At 43.2% G+C, this 19601-nt stretch overlaps 1 protein-coding gene across 5 annotated transcripts in view; it reads left to right on the top strand.

Moving 5' to 3' along the window:
- Positions 1 to 19601, top strand: part of LOC133542443 (zinc finger protein 2-like) — a 272490-nt gene that overhangs the window by 9932 nt on the left and 242957 nt on the right. For 4 of the 5 annotated variants that reach the window (XM_061886573.1, XM_061886572.1, XM_061886571.1 and 1 more), the window contains exons 1-2: positions 6593 to 6992; positions 7996 to 8178. In XM_061886573.1, the coding sequence (XP_061742557.1) occupies positions 6869 to 6992; positions 7996 to 8178 (307 nt within the window). In that variant the 5' untranslated portion in view covers positions 6593 to 6868. Of the gene's footprint in view, positions 1 to 6592; positions 6993 to 7995; positions 8179 to 19601 lie in introns of those variants that run through there. The other variant, XM_061886568.1, reaches the window with a different exon arrangement.

Here is a 19601-nt window from a genome sequence, read left to right as displayed (position 1 = left end):
ACTACAACATCCTCGGAAGAACCCACAAAAGGGCAAGGAAAACTCACACCCAGTGGGCAGGGAGAATTCACATCCAGTGGGACGCCAGTGACAATGCTGACTACGAGGAACCTTGGAGAGGACCTCAGAAGTGGCCAACCCCGCCCCCCTCTAGGGGACCGAAAGCAATGGATGTCGAGCGGGTCTAACATGATACTGTGAAAGTTCAATCCATAGTGGCTCCAACACAGCCGCGAGAGTTCAGTTCAAGCGGATCCAAGACAGCAGCGAGAGTCCCGTCCACAGGAAACCATCCAAAGCGGAGTCGGATCAGCAGCGTAGAGATGTCCCCAACCGATACACAGGCGAGCGGTCCATCCTGGGTCCCGACGAGCGGTCCATCCTGGGTCTCGACTCTGGACAGCCAGTACTTCATCCATGGTCATCGGACCGAACCCCTCCACAAGGGAGGGGGGGACATAGGAGAAAAAGAAAAGAAGCGGCAGATCAGCTGGTCTAAAAAGGAGGTCTATTTAAAGGCTAGAGTATACAGATGAGTTTTAAATGCTTCTACTGACTTAGCATCTCGAACTGTTACCGGGAGGGCATTCCAGAGTACTGGAGCCCGAACGGAAAACGCTCTATAGCCCGCAGACTTTTTTTGGGCTTTAGGAATCACTAATAAGCCGGAGTCCTTTGAATGCAGATTTCTTGCCGGGACATATGGTACAATACAATCGGCAAGATAGGATGGAGCTAGACCGTGTAGTATTTTATACGTAAGTAGTAAAACCTTAAAGTCACATCTTAAGTGCACAGGAAGCCAGTGCAGGTGAGCCAGTACAGGCGTAATGTGATCAAACTTTCTTGTTCTTGTCAAAAGTCTAGCCGCCGCATTTTGTACCAACTGTAATCGTTTAATGCTAGACATGGGGAGACCCGAAAATAATACGTTACTGTAATCGAGACGAGGCGTAACAAACGCATGGATAATGATCTCAGGGTCGTTAGTGGACAAAATGGAGCGAATTTTAGCGATATTATGGAGATAAAAGAAGGCCGTTTTAGTAACGCTTTTAATGTGTGACTCAAAGGAGAGAGTTGGGTCGAAGATAATACCCAGATTTTTTACCGAGTCGCCTTGTTTTATTATTTGGTTGTCAAATGTTAAAGTTGTATTATTAAATAGAGGTCGGTGTCTAGCAGGACCGATAATCAGCATTTCCGTTTTTTTGGCGTTAAGTTGCAAAAAATTAGCGGACATCCATTGTTTAATTTCATTAAGACAGAAAGATAGATGACTTCCTTTATACGGCAAACATAATTGTTTTACATGCGTTCATACCTTTGCTTGTGAGGACACATAAATCCCTCCGGTTCACATCTGAAACATCTTTTAGATCACTTCTGGAAGAATTTTCTTTACTTTGTACATCCTTTGAGCATCATTTGTGTGTCATTTATTTTTCAAAATGTGCGACTCTATGAATCATTTGTTCGGTCCCTGTTCTATTGTCTTTATTACTCTTTTTATAATATGAATGTTGTGTTGTGATTGGTATTGTGATGTATTTCCCCAGACTTTTATGCAACAACCAATGTATGCTTCAACTATTGGTTCAGTAAATGTAGTAAATATTGTTTGTGTGTAATGTTGTTGTTGTTGTGTAAAGTTGAGCTATCTTGCCTGAGGAGAGAATAAAGTCTATTTACATACCAGCAGCATACAGAGGAGTCATTTCGTCTGTGTTCTGGGTTCCTTGCTTGGTGGGGGCCCTGCCTGGTGGGGGCCCTGCTCAGTAGGGGCCCTGCTGGGTGCGGGCCTGCTGGGTGGAGTTCCAGTGCGTCCCCTGTCGTGGTGCCTCGGTGTGGCACGTGACAGTGCTGCTGGTATAGTGCGCACGTGGGTCTAGAACAGGGGTCGGGAACCTTTCTGGCTGAGAAGTGAATTGTGAATTATATTTATATAGCGCTTTTCTCTAGCGACTCAAAGCGCTTTACATAGTGAAACCCAATATCTAAGTGACATTTAAAGCAGTGTGGGTGGCACTGGGAGCAGGTGGGGAAAGTGTCTTGCCCAAGGACACAACGGCATTGACTAGGATGGCGGAAGCGGGAATCGAACCTGCAACCCTCAAGTTGCTGGCACGGCCGCTCTACCAACCGAGCTAAACCGCCCCGAGAGAGCCAAAAAGCCAAATATTTTAAAATGTATTTCCGTAAGAGCCATATAATATAATTTTTGACACTGAACAAAACTAAAGGCGTGCATTTTTAAGTAAGACCAACAGTTCTAGAGTACAATAGGTCTCTTATTCTTTGTAATAACATTGTTATTATCGAGCTAACTGTGGAGGGGGCGTGGCCTGCGGGTCTGCAGCGAACTAGGGTGTGCCAGGACCGGCCTCGAAATCAGCGACAGGTGCGTAGATGGCCCACCTGGGCCTTGTTATCTAATCACCCGTCGCTCTGTTATCAGCAGCAGCCGGGAGGAGAGACGGGGGTTGGGGCTGGAGCCAGAGCGCGAGCGAAAACGAAAGAGAAAAAATACAATTGCTGGAAAGCAACTGAGAGACTTATTGAAAAATACAAAAATATTGTAACCCTGAAAAAGGCTCTCATGTCGGTACTTGGTGGTCTGACAAACCCCAGGTGGGTGTGATAGCAAAATTACTTGTACTCGTTTTAATAGATGATGTTCTTTGAACTGGGTACCAAAAGTTGTTTATTGGGCTCAGGAATGTGACACTTAGCAAGAGATCTATTATCTGATCAAGCTCTGTCTTCTGTGTCTTTGATGTAACGTGTGGACTTTAGTTGACCTGGGCATATGTGTCATTTATTCTTGACCCCCAACAGAGCTAAATTGTTCCCCTTTCCTGAGGGACCCCCCCTCCTCTGGGCAAACGACACCCTCTCCTTCTTCACAGGACTTTGGGTATTCATTCCACTGGTGTACTGTATGTAAATGAGCATGGAGGGTGGGACTTCTGGGAATGTATAATTGTCACGTCAAATTCTAAGGGGGTTAGAACAAGCTGGAATGAACGGATGTGTCGTTCTGGTTTGGTCTCGCTTTGCAAAGCTTGTTATTATTTGTTTGTTACTTTAATAAATCATTTTCAAGCTATTTGTCACTAAAGGATCGTCTTTAAGAAATTTCCACGACAAGGGCAAGCCCCACACTAACCAAGAATAACTTCTTACCGTTAACGCAAATTCTTGCACAGTTGCGGTAGAAACGGATGGATGGATAAAAAATGCATGAGAATGTTTTATATTTTGAACATTATTTGTAACACTGTGATTACAAGTGGAATTATTCATTACTTATCGTGTTACGCAATGTCAGCTCAGATTTATCCGAGAGCCAGAGGCAGTCATCAAAAGAGCCACATCTTGGCTCGCGAGCCATAGGTTCCCTACCCTTGGTCTAGAACATGGGTGTCAAACTCCGGCCCGCCGTTTAATTTCATTTGGCCCTTGAGGCAATATCAAATTAACATTAGAGCTGGCCCGCCGGTAACACCACATTCACCGCTAATACTCATACTTGCCAACCCTCCCCATTTTCCCGGGAGACTCCCGAAGTTTAGTGCCCTTCCCGAAAATCTCCCTGGGCAACCATTCTCCCGATTTCCACCCGGACAACAATATTGGGAGCGTGCATTAAAGGCACTGCCTTAAGCGTCCTCTCTTCCTTCATATAAACAGCGTGCTGGACAAGTCACATATGCGGCTTTCACACACACATACTTGGTCAACAGCCATACAGGTCACACTGAGGGTGGCCGTATAAACAACTTTAACATTGTTACAAATATGTGCCACACTGTGAACCCACACCAAACAAGAATGACAAAACACATTTCGGGAGAACACCCGCACTGTAACACAACATAAACACAACAGAACAAATACCCAGGAGCCCTTGCAGCACTAACTCTTCCGGAACGCTACAATATACACCCCCCCCCCCGCTACAACCAAACCCCGCCCACCTCATTTTTTATTTTATTTTCGAATTTATTAGCCTGTGGAAAAAGTTAATATTGATATTTACCTCAGAAGGCTGCAAATAGAAAAGAGGCATTCATTTTTTTAAATTAAATTTTATTTAATATACCACTGATGTTTTTTCGTTTGTTTTTTGAAAGTAGATTTTGCACTATTAGGTTATATAAGCTCTGCCTGTTCCATGGGAGGAAGCCGGAGTCCCTGGAGGGAACCCACGCAGTCACGGGGAGGACATGCAAACTCCTCACAGGAAGATCCCGAGCCCGGGATTGAACCCAGGATTATTCAGGACCTTCGCATTGTGTGGCAGATGCACTAACCCCTGTTCCACCGTGCTGCCCTATATAAGCCTTGCTTGTTCAATATTCATTGCAAAACTAGTTTAAGTTCCTATTAAAAGGTTAATTTGTTCAACCTTGGCCCGAGGCTTTGTTCAGTTTTACATTTTGGCCCACTCTGTATTTGAGTTTGACACCTCTGGTCCAGAAGCAATTAAGTCCCATTTTAAAACTCAGTGGCCTTGTGGTTAGAGTGTCCGCCCTGAGATTGGTAGGTTGTTGGTTCAAACCCCGGCCGAGTCATACCAAAGACGATAAAAATGGGACCCATTCTCTCCGTGCTTGACACTCTGCATCAAGGGTTGGAATCACCAAAAATGATTCCCGGGCGTGGCCATTACTGCTGCCCACTGCTCCCCTCACCTCCCAGGGGGTGAACAAGGACCTGGGTCGAATGCAGAGAACACATTTCACCACACCTTGTGTGTGTGTGACAATCACTGGTACTTTAACTTTAGCCTTTAAATAGACCACCTTTTTAGACCAGTTGATCTGCCATTTCTTTTCTTTTCTGCTCGACCCCCCTCTCCCTCATGGGGGGGCACGGGTTCGGTGGCCACGGACGAAGCACTGACTGTCCAAAGTCTGGACCCGGGGTGGATGTCTCTACGCTGCTGACCTGTCTCTGCTCGGGATGGTCTCCTGCTGGCCCCACTGTGGACTGGACTCTCACTATTATGTTAGATCCACTATACAGGTAGACTGGACTCTCACACTATTATGTTAGATCCACTATGGACTGGACTCTCACTATTATGTTAGATCCACTATGGACTGGACTCTCACACTATTATGTTAGATCCACTATGGACTGGACTCTCACGATATTATGTTAGAACCACTATGGACTGGACTCTTACATTATTATGTTAGCTCCACTTTGGACTGGACTCTCACTATTACGTCAGATCTACTATGGACTGGACTCTCACTATTATGTTAGAACCACTATGGACTGGACTCTCACAGTATTATGTTAGATCCACTATGGACTGGACTCTCCCTATTATGTTAGATCCACTATGGACTGGACTCTCACTATTATGTTAGATCCACTATTGACTGGACTCTCACACTATTATGTTAGATCCACTATGGACTGGACTCTCACTATTATGTTAGATCCACTATGGACGACTCTCACATTATTATGTTAGATCCACTATGGACTGGACTCTCACTATTATGTTAGATCCACTATGGACTAGATTCTCACACTATTATGTTAGATCCACTATGGACTGGACTCTCACTATTATGTTTGATCCACTATGGACTGGACTCTTACATTATTATGTTAGATCCACTATGGACTGGACTCTCACTATTACGTCAGATCTACTATGGACTGGACTCTCACTATTATGTTAGAACCACTATGGACTGGACTCTCACAATATTATGTTAGATCCACTATGGACTGGACTCTCCCTATAATGTTAGATCCACTATGGACTGGACTCTCACTATTATGTTGGATTCACTATGGACTGGACTCTGACTATTATGTTAGCTCCACTATGGACAAAACTCTCACTATTATGTTAGATCCACTATGGACTGGACTCTCCCTATAATGTTAGATCCACTATGGACTGGACTCTCACTATTATGTTGGATTCACTATGGACTGGACTCTGACTATTATGTTAGCTCCACTATGGACAAAACTCTCACTATTATGTTAGATCCACTATGGACTGGACTCTCACTATTATGTTAAATCGACTATGGACTGGACTCTCTCACTATTATGTTAGATCTACTATGGACTGGACTCTCACTATCCACAAAACACATTAAACCCAGATTCTTATCTAACAAAAGTCTTAACTCATTCTCCTTCTATGCAACATCAAAGTGGAATGCACTCCCAACAGATGTAAAAGAAAGGACTTAAACAAGTTGAAAAACGTATTGGGGTGTTACCATTTAGTGGTCAATTGTACGGAATATGTACTGAACTGTGCAATCTACTAATAAAAGTTTCAATCAATCAAAAAATAAACCTGAACATGTTATGTTTGTGACAGTTTGCGACACTTTTCTTCTTCTTTTGATTTCTAGCAGACTAGTAACATTTTAGGGGTATTGCTGCCCCCCACAGGTTCTTAACGGGATTTCCTCCTTCTGTCTTACGGCCCACACTACAATCTACAGTCCAGTAGGTGGCAGTATGAACATTTCAAGCCATGGCTGCAAACTCTCGGTACGAAGAAGAAGAGGTGGCGCTGGCTGCGCGTTTCTCTCGCGAGATCTGACAAAACTGCGTGTGAAGTAAACAAGGCGAGGAAAAGCAAAATGGCCGTTTGATGGAGAAAACGTTAGTGTGGTTGTTATTTGTTGTTTTCTTAACCACATACATGCTGTTTAAGAAAGTATATATCGTTTGTAACTGTTGGAATTCGGATGCATCTGTCACTCGGCTGCTTCCCGTGCTAACTTAGCTGCTAACGAAGACGGGCGGAAGTGATCAAAACACATCGGTAAGCAGAGATCAAGTGTGTGTGTAAAGTGTTGTGATTGTGTGAAAAATGTGCGAAAGAACGAGAGCAGAGTACGAGGAGGAACTTTGTCCAACAAAAGAGGAGAAGGAGCGACAACATCAACTACTGGACGCTGTTTTCACAAAACATCAAGTTTTGTTACACAGAACAGGTTTGTTTACTTCTTACTCTCACATGTTTACTAACTTTATATTTCATATTTTACACTATTCTTAAATCGTATATAGGAAGGTGAATTGTATTGTGGTGATGAAAATGAGTTCGTTTCAGACACAATTATTATGAGCTTGTGTTCCTCTGTATCCCCGCGACCCTGAAAAGGACATGCGGTAGGAAATTTGATGGTTGGATGGATGTATCAACATGTTTACACAAAGCTCACGCAGTCACCAAATATGTTGTACATTTTAATCAATATATTTCATTGCTTTCATGGCGAATTTCACTTCCTGATTCTGACCTACATGCATCAATAAGTGAAAGTAAACATGTATTGTCAATCATTTTTCAATAAACAAAGTAGTCAATACTTGATTTATGAAAAGAACATAAAGGTGACTGACTTTCCTTCAGCGTTTCGTAGATGGTCTCCAAGCATACTTGCCAACCTTGAGACCTCCTATATATATATATATATATATATATATATATATATATATATATATATATATATATATATATATATAGTGCCTTTAAGGTTTATTGGCGCTCTTTACTTCTCCCTAAGTCTGTGTACACAGCGGTTTTAAAAAGTCATGAATTATACTTTTTGAAACCGATACTGATCATTTTGAAATCCGATATTACATATTAAAGCATTTATTGGCGGATAATATCGGTAGTCCGATGTTATCGGACGTCTCTACTGACGTGTAAATGGAAAAAAATTGTTAGGCACTTTACACCAGCGAGTGAGAAGGTAAGAACGCCTCGATCAATGCTGGCATGTACTTATACTTTTTTTACTCACTGTATCACTTTTGAAGTAATTTTAGTGGCTGGGATAAAATGTAGTCTTTCCTGTGTTTTTATTGGTTGTTGAGCCACACACTTTTAACACACACAAGAACACAAATAATGTCATTGTGATAGCACTGTCAGTCAAAAACTATTTATTTTCTCTTTTAATCTTTATCTACTTCTTTACCCAACAGACGTCCAGCAGTCCCCCCACATTAAAGAGGAAGAGGAGGAAGTGTGGATCACCCAGGTGGGACCGTGTCTTCTAGAGCAGGAGGAGGCCGATCTCAGCAAGTTTCCACTGACTGTTGTCTCTGTGAAGACCGAAGAGCATGAAGACAAACCACCTGAGTCCTCACAGCTTCATCACAGTCCAAGTAAGCACAACATCCACATATTTTATTCTCAGGGCATTCACTCCATCACAACTGGACTGTTCACTTTGTCTTAGAAGACTTTTGGCCTCTCATCCAAGTCGGCTTCATCAGTTCATGCTCATAGACTTCAAGTCTTACATATAATATATACAGTCTTATATTTATAGTCTTATTATATATATACATACAGTGGGGCAAAAAGTATTTAGTCAGCCACCGATTGTGCAAGTTCTCCCACTTAAAATGATGACAGAGTTCTGTAATTTTCATCATAGGTACACTTCAACTGTGAGAGACAGAATGTGGGGAAAAAAATCCAGGAATTCACATTGTAGGAATTTTAAAGAATTTATTTGTAAATTATGGTGGAAAATAAGTATTTGGTCAATAACAAAAATTCAACTCAATACTTTGTAATATAACCTTTGTGGGCAATAACAGAGGTCAAACGATTACTATAGGTCTTTACCAGGTTTGCTCACACAGTAGCTGGTATTTTTGGCCCATTCCTCTATGCAGATCTTCTCGAGAGCAGTGATGTTTTAGGGCTGTCGCCGAGCAACACGGACTTTCAACTCCCTCCACAGATTTTCTATGGGGTTGCGGTCTGGAGACTGGTTAGGCCACTCCAGGACTTTCAAATGCTTCTTACGGAGCCACTCCTTCGTTGCCCGGGCGGTGTGTTTGGGATCATTGTCATGCTGGAATACCCAGCCAGTGTTTCATCTTCAAAGCTCTCACTGATGGAAGGAGGTTCTGGCTCAAAATCTCACGATACATGGCCCCATTTATTCTTTCCTTAACACGGATCAGTCGTCCTGTCCTCTTAGCAGAAAAACAGCCCCAAAATATGATTTTTCCACCTCCATGCTTCACAGTAGGTATGGTGTTCTTAGGATGCAACTCAGTATTCTTCTTCCTCCAAACACGACGAGTTGAGTTTATACTAAAAAGTTCTATTTTGATTTCATCTGACCACATGACATTCTCCCAATCCTCTGCTGTATCATCCATGTGCTCTCTGGCAAACTTCAGACGGGCCTGGACATGCACTGGCTTAAGCAGGGGGGCACGTCTGGCACTGCAGGATTCGATTCCCTGTCGGTGTAGTGTGTTACTGATGGTAACCTTTGTTACTTTGGTCCCAGCTCTCTGCAGGTCATTCACCAGGTCCCCCCCGTGCGGTTCTGGGATTTTTGCTCACCGTTCTCATGATCATTTTGACCCCACGGGATGAGATCTTGCGTGGAGCCCCAGATCGAGGGAGATTATCAGTGGTCTTGTATATCTTCCATTTTCTTATAATTGCTCCCACAGTTGATTTTTTTCCACACCAAGCTGCTTGCCTATTGTAGATTCACTCTTCCCAGTCTGGTGCAGGTCTACAATTATTTTCCTGGTGTCCTTTGACAGCTCTTTGGTCTTGGCCGTAGTGGAGTTTGGAGTCTGACTGTTTGAGGCTGTGGACCGGTGTCTTTTATACAGATAACGGGTTCAAACAGGTTCTATTAATACAGGTAACGAGTAGAGGACAGAAGAGCTTCTTAAAGAAGTTACAGGTCTGTGAGAGCCAGAGATCTTCCTTGTTTGAAGTGACCAAATACTTATTGTGGCTCCGAAATGACAACACTGGCTCGGTTTCTTAAAGACGGGCTCTTTACTTGAGTTTATGCCGTGAAAACTACAGGACAAGACATGAAATACAGTGGTTTTAGAAATAGTTCAGTCACAGGTAAATAAGGTGCTAAACAAAATATATTTCAGTCTTGTGCAACTAAATGAGCGCACAAAAATCAAACCAATGCACTCCACAAATATACAGAACAATTCAACACAATATGACAAATACCTTGTTCAGCTAGTCAAATGTTCTTGCTGCTGCTGATGGCCCAAAGTCTTTTGCATGTCTGCAACCCCAAATACTACACCAAAATCTCGCGAGAATAGCGGTGTGACAAAGGAAATAAATTGCCCTTTTTATAGTAAACCAATTGTGTCTTATTTACAAAAAATATAACATGAATTCAGAACCTTGCAGATGATGTGGTCCTGATGGCTTCATCTGACCGGGATCTTCAGCTCTCACTGGATCGGTTCGCAGCCGAGTGTGAAGCGACCGGAATGAGAATCAGCACCTCCAAGTCCGAGTCCATGGTTCTCGCCCGGAAAAGGGTGGAGTGCCATCTCCGGGTTGGGGAGGAGACCCTGCCCCAAGTGGAGGAGTTCAAGTACCTAGGAGTCTTGTTCACGAGTGGGGGAAGAGTGGATCGTGAGATCGACAGGCGGATCGGTGCGGCGTCTTCAGTAATGCTGACGTTGTACCGATCCGTTGTGGTGAAGAAGGAGCTGAGCCGGAAGGCAAAGCTCTGAATTTACCGGTCGATCTACGTTCCCATCCTCACCTATGGTCATGAGCTTTGGGTCATGACCGAAAGGATAAGATCACGGGTACAAGCGGCCGAAATGAGTTTCCAGGTCTCTCCCTTAGAGATAGGGTGAGAAGCTCTGCCATCCGGGAGGAACTCAAAGTAAAGCCGCTGCTCCTCCACATCGAGAGGAGCCAGATGAGGTGGTTCGGGCATCTGGTCAGGATGCCACCCGAACGCCTCCCTAGGGAGGTGTTTAGGGCACGTCCAACCGGTAGGAGGCCACGGGAAAGACCCAGGACACGTTGGGAAGACTATGTCTCCCGGCTGGCCTGGGAACGCCTCGGGATCCCCCGGGAAGAGCTAGACGAAGTGGCTGGGGAGAGGGAAGTCTGGGTTTCCCTGCTTAGGTTGTTGCCCCCGCGACCCGACCTCAGATAAGCGGAAGAAGATGGATGGATGGATGGATGAATTCACAACCATAATAATTTTCAACAAAAAATGTTAACCCTTAAAACAAAAAATATTAAGTGTAAGTTTTCAACAACACTTACACTTATTTTCCTCCATAATTTACAGATAAATTCTTAAAATTATTACAACGTGAATTCCTGGATTTTTTTTCCACATTCTGTCTCTCACAGTTGAAGTGTACCTATGATGAAAATTACAGACCTCTGTCATCATTTTAAGTGGGAGAACTTGCACAATCGGTGGCTGACTAAATACTTTTTTGCCCCACTGTATGGATATATATATAATGTATATATATGTTTATATTATGTATATATATGTATTATATATATACATATAGGAGCCCTGGTAACCCATTTTAAAATGGTTTTATTATTAATTCTATAGTTAATATATCACAATATCGATTTTAAGCCATATTGCCGTTTAGCGGTTTAGCTCGGTTGGTAGAGTGGCCGTGCCAGCAACTTGAGGGTTTCAGGTTCGATTCCCGCTTCCACCATCCTAGTCACTGCCGTTGTGTCCTTGGGCAAGACACTTTACCCACCTGCTCCCAGTGCCACCCACACTGGTTTAAATGTAACTTAGATATTGGGTTTCACTATGTAAAGCGCTTTGAGTCACTAGAGAAAAAGCGATATATAAATATAATTCACTTCACTTCACTGCCCATCCCTAGTAAAAATCTTTCTGCCCTATCTTGCTCTTTTTTTCCCCCTCCACTGAGATTGTGGAACAGTTCATACAATAACTTGGTTTTCTTTAGTGAAGTGATTTATATTTATGTAGCGCTTTTTCTCTAGTGACTCAAAGCGCTTTACATAGTGAAACCCAATGTCTAAATTACATTTAAACCAGTGTGGGTGGCACTGGGAGCAGGTGGGTAAAGTGTCTTGCCCAAAGACACAACGGCAGTGACTAGGATGGTGTAAGCGGGGATCGAACCTGCAACCCTCAAGTTGCTGGCACGGCCGCTCTACCAACCGAGCTATAACGTACTGAAAGCCCTATTGTGTCTGTGCAAAGCTGGGCGTTTCCAAAGCATGTGTTTGTCTTCTCGGGCTCTGCAGATGTCCGTGAAGAACATCTTCTCACTGAGAAACAGGAGTGGAGCTTCAGGGTGGAGCAGGAGGAGCCACAGCCCTCCCGCATTAAAGAGGAAGACGAGGCGCCACAGACCCCTCACTTTAAAATGGAAGAGGAGGAACGCAGCATCAGTCAGGAGGGAGAGCATCTTGACCGGTTGGAGGAGTTCCCAGTGATTAGTGTGATTGTGAAGAGTGAAGAGGATGAGGTCAAAGGTGAGAGTGAGGAGAAGAGAGAGGCGGAGCTTCCAAGCAGCAGCTCAACAGAAGCTGATGGAGACCACTGTGGAGGATCACAAGCAGACAAGCTCTTAGCTCCACTATCAGATAGTGAGGACACAACGTCACACTCTCCTGACACTGATGATGAAGACTCTAAAGATGATAAGACATTTCACGCTGACAACACACACCTGACGTGTTCTCACTGCGACAAAACTTTTAATTACCATTGTCATTTGAAAGTACACATGAGAATACACACCGGAGAAAAAACATTCATCTGCTCAGTTTGTAGTAAAGCATTTTCTCGGAGGGGAACGTTGATAAGACACACGAGAACACACACTGGTGAAAAACCCTTTATTTGTTCAGTCTGTGGTAAAGGTTTTGTCCAAAATCAAGATTTGAAAGTACACTTGAGAACGCACACTGGCGAAAAACCATACTCCTGTTCAAGCTGCAAAAGAGACTTTGCTGACCGATCAGCGCTGGTGGCACACGTGAGGACACACACCGGGGAAAAAACTTTCACGTGCTCAGTTTGTAGTAAAAGATTCTGTCGGAACCAGCAATTGAAAATACACATGAGGATACACACTGGAGAAAAACCTTTTATCTGTTCATTCTGCAACAGAGGGTTTGTACAGAGTCAACATTTGAAAGTACACTTGAGAGCGCACACCAGTGAAAAACCATATTCCTGTTAAAACTGCCTACAAAAGCTGTTGTAACCGAACAAACCAAACCTGAGAACACACTTTGGTGATTACGGGTTGTGTTGTGTGTGTGTGTGTGGTGAAAAATTCTCTTATAAGTACCAGTGTAAGAAACACAAGTGTGCTGGTGAGAACACCAGCAGCAAATGAAGCGGCAGGATTGGAAATTAATTCAAGATTTTATTAACTTTCAATCAATGTTTATTTATATAGCTCTAAATCACAACTGTCTCAAAGGGCTGCACAAGCCACTACGACATCCACGGATCAGCGCCCACATAAGGGCAAGGGAAAAACTCACAACCCAGTGGGACGTTGAGGAGAATGACTATGAGAAACCTTGGAGAGGACCGCAAATGTGGGTACCCCCCCACCCATAGGGGAGACCGGTGCAATGGACGTCGAGTGGGTCTGACATAATATTGTGAAAGTCCAGTCCATAGTGGCTCTAACATAATAGTGAGACTCCAGTCCATAGTGGATCTAACATAATAGTGTGAGAGTCCAGTCCATAGTGGATCTAACATAATAGTGTGAAAGTCCAGTCCATAGTGGCTCTAACATAATAGTGAGAGTCCAGTCCATAGTGGCTCTAACATAATAGTGAGAGTCCAGTCCATAGTGGATCTAACATAATAGTGAGAGTCCAGTCCATAGTGGCTCTAACATAATAGTGTGAGAGTCCAGTCCATAGTGGCTCTAAAATAATAGTGAGACTCCAGTCCATAGTGGATCCAACATAATAGTGAGAGTCCAGTCCATAGTGGATCTAACATAATAGTGTGAAAGTCCAGTCCATAGTGGCTCTAACATAATAGTGAGAGTCCAGTCCATAGTGGATCTAACATAATAGTGAGACTCCAGTCCATAGTGGATCTAACATAATAGTGAAAGTCCAGTCCATAGTGGATCTAACATAATAGTGAAAGTCCAGTCCATAGTGGGGCCAGCAGGAGACCATCCCGAGCGGAGACGGGTCAGCAGCGCAGAGATGTCCCCAAGCGATCCACCCCGGGTCCTGACTCTGGACATCCAGCACTTCATCCATGGCCTTTGGACCTGTCCCCCCACCCCTCCACGAGAGAGAGGGGGGCAGAGGAGAAAAGAAAAGAAACGGCAGATCAACTGGTCTAAAAAGGAGGGTCTATTTAAAGGCAGGGGTCGGGAACCTTTTTGGCTGAGAGAGCCATTAAAGCCAAATATTTAAAAATGTATTTCCGTGAGAGCCATATAATAGTTTTTTAACACTGAATATAACATTTTTTTTGTAAGACCAACATTTTTAGACTATTGTAGGTCTCTTATTATTTTTAATTAACATTGTTATTCTGAAGCCAACCAATAATAAATAAAATACTTATCACCATGAATGCAATTTCTTGAACAGGTGTAGTAGAAAACGGATATTTTGACACCGTGATTACCAACGTGATTAGGTAGTTAGGTATTGTTATTGTCCGAGGACAACAAAACTATGTTAATTGACTGATTTATTTGATTAGACAAACAAACAGTGTTAGGGTCACAGAACAGCTATGGGAAAAAAACTATAGAGCAAAGCATATATACGTATGACAACATACAACTCCAGACTTGCAACATAGGGGAGGGAGTGGAGGCTACGGTGGCGGGCTGCAGCTCTTCAAGCACTGCCCAGCCGTCCATCACCCCTCAGGGATTCGCGTCAAGGGCGTGGGATGAATTATTCACTACTTATCGTGTCAACTAAGATTTTTCTTGAGAGCCAGACGCAGTCATCAAAAGAGCCACATCTGGCTCCAGAGCCATAGGTTCCCTACCCCTGGGCTAGAGTATACAAATGAGTTTTAAGATGGGATAACTTTGACTTTCTAACAACATCAGCATCATATAACATGTGTGACATCATTATTGTGTGTATAACACAATGTTGTTCATATGTTTCTAACATTTATAGATGAGATTAGTGCTTTTATTTCAATCAAGTGCATGCCTTAATATATAACATTGTGTACTAATGTTTGTCCTTACAATTGTTTTGCCTACCTATAAAGTATTTTCATTCATTAAGAACAGTGCAACAAATTGTACTTACAATACAATACACATGTGTGTTCAGATATTAATAATTCAGTGTCATTTTTACTCATAATTCATCCATTTTCTACCGCTTGGGGCGCTGGAGCCTATCTCAGCTACTGTTTTCAAATGTATGAAGTGTGTTACTAATTTTTATTTTCTAATTGTAAATGATTCCATGTATGAATTCCTTAGTTTCAGGGGTGTCGAACTCATGGAGGAAAATGTTTTCCAAAGTAGGCCAGAATGGTAAAATCATGGCCTTCAAACATAAAAAAAGACTTTTGATTTTTTTCTTTGTCCTATATCATGGGTGTCAAACTCTGGCCCGCGGGCCAAATTTGGCCCGCCGTGTAGTTTCATTAGGCCCTTGAGGCAATATCAAATTAACTTTAGAGTTGGCCCGCCACTGTAACACCACATTCATCACTAGTATTCATACTCTTCAACCCTCCCGATTTTCCCGGGAGACTCCCGAAGTTCAGTGCCCCTCCCAATTTCTCCCGATTTCCACCCGGACAATAATATTGGGGGCGGGCCGTAAAAGCACTGCCTTTGGTGTTCTCTACATGTCGCCATGTCCGCTTTTCCTCCATACAAACAGCGTGCCGGCCCACTCACATAATATATGCGGCTCATACACACACACAAGTGTATGCAAGGCATACTTGGTCAACAGCCATACAGGTCACACTGAGGGTTGCCATATAAACAACTTTATCATTGTTACAAATATACGCCACACTGTGAACCCACAGCAAACAAGAATGACAAACACATTTCGGGAGAACATCCGCACCGTAATACAACATAAACACAACTGAACAAATACCCAGAACCCCTTGCATCACTAACAATTCCGGGATGCTACAATATACACCCCCGCTACCACCAAACCCCGCCCCAACTCAAACCCGCCGCCGAAAAGAGTTATTTATGTGAAGACTCTTCTTCGGCATGGTAATGCCGGTGTAGTTTTCCCGTGGATGCGTCGAAGCAGAACACAGCAAAGGTAAGATATAAGGTATTTATTTAATAACAAAAGTCTATGAACAAAAATACTGGTGTAAAGAGAAAAAGTAAACAAAAGACGCTAGCGTGAAAGCTAGGATAAAACAAGGAAAACTAAAACTTGGTACGAGGACACAAAAGAGTAAACAAAACATTTAGCATGAAAGCTAGACAATAAAGTGGCTTGGCGTGAGAGCTAGCGAGAAAATACATACGAATGATGAGAGTCGTCACTGATGCGCGTGGGCAAATTAGGATCCGAGAATGAGTGAACAGAAAAGGTGAGCTTAAATAGGAGGGTGATAATTATTAGCAGGTGTGCGGGGCGAGACTAGCAGGTGGACTGATGTGTAACCATAGTGATGGATAAAAACAGGAAATAAACGGGTCAGACAGAGAATGAAAAAACAAACACGTGAAGATCTGAGCAGCAGATCGCAACAATTTAATTTGTATTTTTATTTTATTTGATATGACATTGATATTTTTTAATTATTATTATTTAAAACTCGATTTTGCATGTCACTATAAAGTTATATAAGCCTTAATTGGTCAATATTCAATGCAACACTTGTTTGGGTCCCTATTAAAGGATTAATTTGTTCAACCTCGGCCCGCTTTCTCTTTCAGTTTTAAATTTTGGCCCACTCTGTATTTGAGTTTGACACCTCTGTCCTACATTGACCAAAAATAGAACAAGCACATCCTGAAAATGTAGAGATTACAAAGGAGATGTTTGTGTGTAAGCGTCTGGGAAAACAACAGACGTAGGTCATAACTTAAATGTTTGCGTTAGGCTAAACATGTAGTCTTTTCTCATGGATAGAGCTATCACTTGGCATACTGAAGTCTAATTTACTGCCCTTTCTTGTCAAAAACTAATCAAGTCCACATGCGGATGTCAAACTAAGGAGCCCTATTTAATTATGTGCTAAAACTGAAATACCACTATTTACTTACACTGGTGGTTCATGTGGCTTCACGGTGGCAGAGGGGTTAGTGCGTCTGCCTCACAATACGAAGTTCCTGCAGTCCTGGGTTCAAATCCAGGCTTGGGATCTTTCTGTGTGGAGTTTGCATGTCCTCCCCGTGAATGCGTGGGTTCCCTCCGGGTACTCCGGCTTCCTCCCACCTCCAAAGACATGCACCTGGGGATAGGTTGATTGGCAACACTAGATTGGCCCTAGTGTGTGAATGTGAGTGTGAATGTTGTCTGTCTATCTGTGTTGGCCCTGTGATGAGGTGGCGACTTGTCCAGGGTGTACCCCGCCTTCCGCCTGATTGTAGCTGAGATAGGTGCCAGCGCCCCCCGCGACCCCAAAAGGGAATAAGCAGTAGGAAATGGATGGATGGATGGTGGTTCATGTCAGATTCAAATACCGATGACGTCTATTAAACAAGACAAGAAGCAAGAAAGTAAACAGACAGAATGAGATTTGGCTCAATTGAGGAGAGACGTCTGGACTGTACTCTTTGTACAGTCTCACCACGCTCTGGCGAAAGATTGTACGCTTCTTTTATTTGGACTTTCCCTGATTACATGGCAACAGCTGTTTTTAAGGGAGTGGGTCGTAAACACCCATCGCCTTTATTGAAACAGTTCAAAGAAAAGGTTGTAGAACAGTTCAAAGAAGCGGTGCCTGGATGGGAGTCTGGTCCTCCTTCCCCTTATTTTCGGCTCCCTGCGAAGACACTGGCATTTTCCCTGTGATGTCATACAGTGCTGCCAATGTAAACAAACAATGGGAATACCACAGCAAGATATAGTGACATTAGCTCGGATTCAAACTCGGATTTCAGCGACTTAAGCGATTCAACAGATTACGCATGTATTGAAACAGATAGTTGGAGTATGAAAATATTGAAGAAAAAACTGAAGCTCTTGAGCGAATAGCTCTTGACGCTATTCATAGCCATAGCATGGCCGAATAGCTGCGTTAGCATCGCTGGTAAAATGTGCGGACCAAACGATCAGGACTTTCGCATCTTTTGACACTGGAGCAACTTAAATCCGTCGATTGGTAAGTGTTTTTTTCGCATTAAATGTGGGTGGAAGGAAACATAATATAGTTGCAAATGCATCTGCAGGTTATCCATACATCTCTGTGCCATGTCTGCTTTAGCACCGCCGGTAAATAGCATGTTAGCATCGATTAGCGTAGCATGTTAGCATCGATTAGCTGGCAGTCAACATCAACAAAACTCACCTTTGTGTTTTTGTTGACTATCGTTGCAAATGCATCTGCAGGTTATCCATACATCTCTGTGCCTTGTCTGCTTTAGCACCGCTGGTCAAATGTAGAGACACTCTGGCACATTCAATGGGGGTCTGGCGGCAGACACTTTGGCATCTTCGGGCCAGTGGTGCAACTTGAATCCCTCCCTGTTAGTGTTGTTACACCCTCCGACAACACACCGACGAGGCATGATGTCTCCAAGGTTCCAAAAAATTGTCAAAAAAACGGAAAATAACAGAACTGAGACCCGGTGTTTGTAATGTGAAAATGAAAATGGCGGGTGTGTTACCTCGGCGACGTCACATTCTGACGTCATCGTCTCCAGCGCGATAAACAGAAAGGCGTTTAATTCGCCAAAATTCACCCATTTAGAGTTCGGAAATCGGTTAAAAAAACATATGGTCTTTTTTCTGCACCATCAAGGTATATATTGACACTTACATAGGTCTGGTGATAATGTTCCCCTTTAAGCGAGGTGCGGAAGTTCAAAAGGGCAAGGCATGCTCGGAGATGCAGGGACAGGCAGGAGGTCCGGGGTGAGAGCGAGGCGTCAAAGTCTGTGTCCAGGCAGGAGGTCGAGATCCAAAAGGGCAGCCAGGGAACCAGAGGGAATACGGGGAAACGAGACACACATCTCGTAACCAGGGAACGGAGAATGCGGCACGAGACACGAGACGAATGAACACAGAGGAGGAGAATACAGAGATAGAGAGAGTGAGCATAGAGCTAGACGTTAGTGGTAGGTTTATGAGGCGTCATGAAGCGTTTCGACACATTGCAAAACTGTATTGATACTGTGTCGATACTGTGACACTAAATACTGACATCTGCTGGACATTAAAGATCCCTACAGGCAAACTATGAACCGACTCAACTGACACTGATTTTATGACCTAGTATATACAATAATATAAACTAGGGGTCACCAACGCGGTGCCCGCGGGCACCAGGTCGCCCGTAAGGACCAGATGAGTCGCCCGCTGGCCTGTTCTAAAAATAGCTCAAATAGCAGCACTTACCAGTGAGCTGCCTCTATTTTTTAAATTGTATTTGTTTATTAGCAAGCTGGTCTCGCTTAGCTCAACATTTTTAATTCTAAGAGAGACAAAACTCAAATAGAATTTGAAAATCCAAGAAAATATTTTAAAGATTTGGTCTTCACTTGTTTAAATAAATTCATTTATTGTTTTACTTTGCTTCTTATAACTTTCAGAAAGACAATTTTAGAGAAAAAATACAACCTTAAAAAGGATT

This window comes from Nerophis ophidion, linkage group LG24, assembly GCF_033978795.1.
Source record: "Nerophis ophidion isolate RoL-2023_Sa linkage group LG24, RoL_Noph_v1.0, whole genome shotgun sequence".
In the NCBI taxonomy this organism is placed as follows: Eukaryota; Metazoa; Chordata; class Actinopteri; order Syngnathiformes; family Syngnathidae; genus Nerophis; species Nerophis ophidion.
Note: the sequence above shows the minus strand (reverse complement) of the source record. Positions and strands in the feature narration are given on the sequence as shown.